This window comes from Octopus bimaculoides, chromosome 15 (assembly GCF_001194135.2).
Source record: "Octopus bimaculoides isolate UCB-OBI-ISO-001 chromosome 15, ASM119413v2, whole genome shotgun sequence".
Classification (NCBI taxonomy): Eukaryota; Metazoa; Mollusca; class Cephalopoda; order Octopoda; family Octopodidae; genus Octopus; species Octopus bimaculoides.
Window position 1 is genome coordinate 50026130 of NC_068995.1, and position 6402 is coordinate 50032531.

At 33.8% G+C, this 6402-nt stretch overlaps 1 protein-coding gene across 1 annotated transcript in view; it reads right to left on the minus strand.

Annotated features, from left to right (window-relative positions):
• Nucleotides 1-18: 18 nt before the first annotated feature.
• The window catches only part of LOC106870821 (CUE domain-containing protein 2-B), a 63019-nt gene continuing 56635 nt past the window's right edge, over nucleotides 19-6402 (minus strand). Inside the window, exons 6-9 of the mRNA XM_014917043.2 lie at nucleotides 4580-4765; nucleotides 3196-3260; nucleotides 2216-2276; nucleotides 19-318 (exon numbers count right to left, since the gene is read on the minus strand). Of these exons, the coding sequence (XP_014772529.1) occupies nucleotides 172-318; nucleotides 2216-2276; nucleotides 3196-3260; nucleotides 4580-4765 (459 nt within the window). The 3' untranslated portion in view covers nucleotides 19-171. The remainder of the gene's footprint in view (nucleotides 319-2215; nucleotides 2277-3195; nucleotides 3261-4579; nucleotides 4766-6402) is intronic.

The window sequence follows — 6402 nt, forward strand, 5'->3', positions numbered from 1 at the left end:
TATATATATATATATATATATATATATATATATATATATGAGAGAGAGAGAGAGAAGAGAGAGAGAGAGAAAAGAGCAATAGAGATGATAGAGAGATGGGAAGAAAGAAAGAAAGAGAGAGAAAGTCAATAGAAAGAGATTTCAGTAGATTTTCAATACATTGATAAAAGTTCAGTGCAGCCGATACTTTTTGGATGATTTCAGATTAATGTAAGATTTCTTTAGAGAATCTTCGTCATCTTTATTAAATAGAGTGAACCTTTCTCCTTTAGTACTAACGACCTTGTTGTCTAAATAACGCACCAGTTTCTTGGGTACCTGTAAGTTGAAAGTGAGAGAGAAAGTGAAAGTGAAACGAAGGACGTATAAAGTATAATGAAGGTGGTGGTAGCAATGGAGATGGTGGTGGTGGTGGTGGTGGTGAGGAATAAAAGCTTGATGCTGAACTTAATTGTCGATGTGAAGTATGAATGTTAATGTGAAATATTAGCATAAAATATCAACGTGAAATGTCAATGTGATATATGAGCATAAAATATCAACATAAGTTTTATGTGGATCATTGCAGGCATAGAAGGAAAAAAAAAAAAGAGGAGTGAACAGCTGTATCATCTGCATAGAAATGTGTGTGGTTAGAAATAAGCCAAGAACATTGATAGAATAGACAAGGAAGAGTATGGAGACATAATCAGATTTGGGGTAGATTAAGAAAGGCATATAATGATCTTTCCAGTTGAATATTTTTTTCGGGCTCTGCAACACAATTGAAAATTTTAATAATTGCTAGTTTTGGCCGAATTTTGGATTTCTGGACTATAAGTCATAATGAATATATATTTCTACATAGCAGAATGCAAAACAGTAAATATAGTATCCTTAAAAGGTTGCATATCATGTTTCAATACAATTGACTAAAATCTTGAGGTTCTGCATTGACTATAAAGAGAATGGGAGTGTGAACTTCTCTCCAGTGCCACTGCAACAGTTGTTGCATGTGGACGTGCGTCGTACGTGTGTGAAGTTTTCTGCTTTGTACTTTGACTTTAGGCCATTATATGAAAATTAATGAACGTGTTAAATTTAGTGTTGTTTACATTTAGTGATGAATCATATACCAATAATACATCATGATATTGAATGCTTAATATTTGGTACTCAATGTGATCTTAGTGAGCGAGTTTGGCCAACTTACAAGGACGTACTAAAATGTGTTTTGTTTGAACAAGAAAAAGAAAAGAATGTAGTTAAGAAAGATCCTTCAATTAAACAAATTGTCAAGATTGTATAAGAAAAGATAATTCTTCTTTGGCAAAAGGCATCCATCCCTTGTGTTGTGATTGACTCAGTTAAACCGAAAATCTTTAAACTTTTATCTAAAATACCAAGCATTACTAAAATCTGTTGAAAATAGAAAAAAATGTGTCATCGTTTCAAACAAAGTGTAATGTGTTTAAAAACAATGCAACAAAAGATTTATTTGATATTTCCTGTTACAAGTGCAACTCCTTTAAAAACTGCAGATGTAGTAAAGACAAAATGCACCGCAGAGGAAACAAGATTCTTTTACAGGATCAACATGTCAAGAATCAAAAATTGGCTTACACGTAATTTTATTTTAATGTGTGTGTAATTTAAACCTCATGTAACATATATTCGGTAACATAGTATTAAAAATAATAAAGAAAACAAAGTTGAAAAGTCTGTTTATTTGACATAATTTCGAAATTTCAAGTGTGTTGCGGAGCCTGAAGATATAAATTTTAGAGCTTGAGATTCTAACACTCTTGTTTCTAAAGGGTTTTGCAAAAGAAAATCAATTCATAACAATGAATGTAAAAAATAAAATGAGGAACGGCAAATGTGTTATAAATTGATTTTTCATTCATTATTCAAAATTTCAAGTGGGCTGTGGAGCCTGAAGATGTAAATTTAAGAACTTCAGATATTTTAACACCATTGTTTTTAAAGGATTTCACAGTAAAAAAATATACTCTTGAAAACATATTTTGAAAATCTGTGTATAAAAGTACCCTTTTCACTCCTCCCTAGTGTGTGTATGTTTATGTTAGAGAGAGAGATAGATAGACAAATAGACAGATATACATACAAACACACGTATACATACATATATACAATCACACACACATTAATACTTACATACACACATATATGCAAACAAACATTCATATGCATTTAAGGATAATGTTTAACCTACACTTTTGGGAGCAGCTGGTCTATATATCTTCTTATCTTCTTCTTCATCTATATAAGCATATCTGAAAAAAATAAATAAATAAAAGAGAATTTTGGGAGCATTGACAAAGTGTCACAAATTTAGGGGATTGTCCCAACCACAATTCATGACTGGTACTTATTTTCATTGTCACTGCAAGAATGGAAAGCAAAGTAAACCAGAATTCAAGATGAGATTAAATACTACAAGGTATTTTTCTCAGACACTCTGCTGATTATGTCATCAAATGTCTTATCAATATAACGATAACGATATTCCTAATCACTGCTTGGCGCTGATGCTATTTTTATTCCAACCAGGTGGCATACTAGTGTAACTCATCCACTGATATTGACTGTTTCTTAGTAAAGCTATGGCTTTGAATCTACTCAGGGTCATCTCTCTTTGGTATTTCCCATTGAAGAAAGCCAAAGAGAGCTAGAAATGCATCTCAGACCGAAAATGGTTGGTTGGCTTATACATCAAGACAACTTTGCAGCAGGATTTGGAAAAATAGAGATGATGTTTGAATGTTTACACTATATACACCAACTTGAATGCAAGAAAATATGGTAAAGCAAATTATCTGAGACCTATAAAAACTTGCCAGTAGCTAATTTTCAACAGATGTAGTGGATAAGGTCACAGAAAGCAGACTAACATCGTGACATCCCAAGAAATAAATGAAAAGTGAATATTGCAGTTTTTATGTATTTTTAATCCTTTAGCATTCAGATCACTCTGTCAAATGTGATGCCTACTTATTCACATTGTTTTGATGATGTGATTGTTTATTTTTAGAATGATGTTGTAGGGTATATGTGAGAAGTTGGATCTGACCAGTCTGAATATAAACTGAGAATATTTGGGTCGGATCTGGCCAATTTAAATGCTAAAGAGTTAAAATGGCACTAAAATGGTTAAAATAGTTCTTCCTTAATGTAATTACTAAATATACATACTTTTGAAGCATTTGGTCTCTGACTTTCTTGTCATCTTGGATTGGAGACTGGAAATGTAAATATTTCTGCAAGAACACAAAAGAAGATAGATTTTTTTTGTTCATTTTTGTTTTGATTAACGCAACAATAACAATGATTTCAAATTTTGGCACGAGGCCAGCAAGTTCAGGAGGGGAGGGCTAAGTTGATTACATCAACCCCAGTATGCAACTGGTACTTATTTTATCAACCCTGAATGGATGGAAAGCAAAGTCTACCTCAGCAGAATTTAAATTCAGAACGTAAAAACAGATGCATTTTGTCCTGCACAGTTATGGGACTGCCAGCTTGTTGGCATTAACAAAACAACAGCAATGATGATGATGTTGATGTTGATAATAATAATAATAATAACAAGTGCCCTGATGTTGTACCAGGCAGTGGCTCTCATGGCTTCTGATCTTAATTGATTGGAAGTGTTATCAAGTACATTGTTTTGTCTTGCTATAAAAAGATGGGCTACAGCAAATATTCTGCTCAATACCACAGATTTGCTTGTCAGTTGTTTGACCTTAACCAGTTGAGCATGTCCCTTGGTGGCTGACGATATGTGCATCTCTGATCACGAGCAGAAGTAGTGGGGGAGCATCATAGCCATGTGTTGAGAGGAATTCTTTGGGGTTTAGATAATTCACCTTTGGAAACATGGGTGTTTCATTCAACATCCTTAAACAACTCTTATTCAGGGACCTTTTGAGCGAGATGGGCAACTCGACCAGAAGAAAATTCTAACTGGGCCCCACCTGCAAGGTCATACACTGTTTATCTTGATATGAATTACCATGTTGTGCACATATGGTTGTGTTGCATGTGCCTGGTGTACCCTTATCAGACAGGTAGTCATGATGGGTATAATGGGCTTTGTATATTTGTACCCCAGTGTCACTTTGATGGTATGCACTGCTCTCTCACTCAATAATAATAATAATAATAATAATAATAATAATAATAATAATAATAATAATAATAATAATAACAATAATGATAATAATAATAATAATAATAATAATAATAATAATAATAATAATAATAATAATAATAATCCTTTCTATTATAGGCACTGAAATTTTAGGAGAGGAGGGGGCTAATTCATTACATTGACCCCAGTGTTCCCATCTCAGGGGGAAATATATATGCATCAGAATCTGGGGAAACTGGCCTTATGAACGTATGGCTCAGGAAGGACCTTTGATCCCTTTTTTCATTTATTTTATTGACTTCCGCCTTTCATTGAATGATTAATGGCAAAGCCAACTGCAGCTGGATTCACTCTCAGAAAATGTAAAGGAAAGAAAATATTAGAACAATAACCTAAAAAAAGACAAAAGTACAAAGAAAATCTTACTTTCTCATTATTTGAAACAATACTTTCTCCTGATTCATGACGATCGAGTATCAACTGAGTTGCTTCATCCATGTCTCCACTTGCCAGACTGAGGCAATGGAAGGCTTCAAGGTGACATGCCGCAGGGAAAATCTCCAACAATCGATGGACTTTTTCATCAAAGATGCCTTCCACTTTATCTGATGGCTGAGAGAAAGACACACACAAACACAAATATTGAAAGAAGAACAAGAGAGAAACAGAGGGTGAGAGAAAGATCTTAAGCAGATATACAAGACATGTAATAGTAAATTACCCAATATGTCGTTACCTGTGTGTGTGTGTGTGTGTGTGTGTGTGTGTAGACATGAACATGTGTGTCTGCCTTCAGCACTATATCATCCACTGTCAGAACAGCTGTTCCCGAACATCTGCAGCCAATCAACCTGTTTCACTGGCCTTTAGCACCAGCTTCAGGACATAAAATAGATGTGAAAGACACCAAGAAAACTAATGGTACCAGCTGTGTATATGCGTGCGTGCTTGTGTGTGTGTATACATATATACACGAACACACACATATATGTTTTAAATTTCCTGTTTGCTCTTTTCAAATCACTTAAGCCTGACCCTAACCCCTAACCTTAACCCTAATAAAGGGTTAGGGTTAGGGTTATCTTTATTTTCTCTTGTTATGATATATTTCATGATCAGGATTGAAATGTTTACATTAATTATGTTACCTACGTTATTAATTAGCTTTGGTATCCAGTGAGACAAAGCCTCTACATAGTCATTTAATCTGCTAGACAACTATATCCCTCTCAAATCTCACTCTGCTGTCTTAAAAAATGAAAGATGCATCGGACAATATAATATTATTATCGTCGTCGTCGCCGTCGTCGTCGCCGCCACCACCACCACCACCACCACCACCAGAATTTAGTATGTAAATGTAGTCTAATGCATGGTCAGACAGTTGTATGTAGTTTTGTATAAAGTGCAATATAAAAGTATAACATCAAAGTGTAGTATGTAAGTGTGGCTGAAAAGTGTTACATGAAGTGTTGTAAGAGAATGTAGTGTGTAAGTGTAGTATAAGTGTAGTATGAAAGTATATTAGAATATAGGTAGTATGAATTGCAGTGTAGAAGTGCAGTTGGAAACTGCTGTATGTAAGTATAGTATGCTGTGTAGCTTGGAAGTGTAGTATCAAGTAAAGTATGGAAGTATGGTAGGAAAGTGTTGTATGAAGTATTACATGTAAGTGTAGCATAAAATGTAGTATGAAAGTATTGCGTCAAAAGGTAGTGTAAAGTGCAGTGTGACAGTGTGGTTGGAAAGTGTAATATGCAAGTGTTGTATAATGTTTAGTTTGAAAGTGTAGCATGAAAAATGGAGAATGATTAAAACAAACAGGTGAATAAAAATAAAACAGCAATTACTTTTAGCTATAAACGGAAAGAATTTTAGTAAAAAAAAACCTAATATTTTAAAATTTATTTTCAGCGTTTTAAAACTGAGAATCATATCATGGAATATTGGAGAAAAGGCTGAAATCAATTAATTTTGAGAGGTCAAAGGAAGAGAAGCGAGGAAATAAGGAAAAGAAAATGACAAGAAGAAAGGAATAAAAAAAATAAAAAAATCGAAAAAAAATCGTGTGTGGTGGAGGTGGTGGTCGTGGGAAGAAGTAAGAGGAGTGAAAGAGAAAATGAATAAAAGAAGAAGAAAATAAAAATAATCTTGTTTGACATAAAAGAAAAATGAAATAAGAAAAGAAGAGAAAAAGATTAATATAATATGCAGCTTAAAGTGAGAAAGTCATCGATATGGGGGGGGGG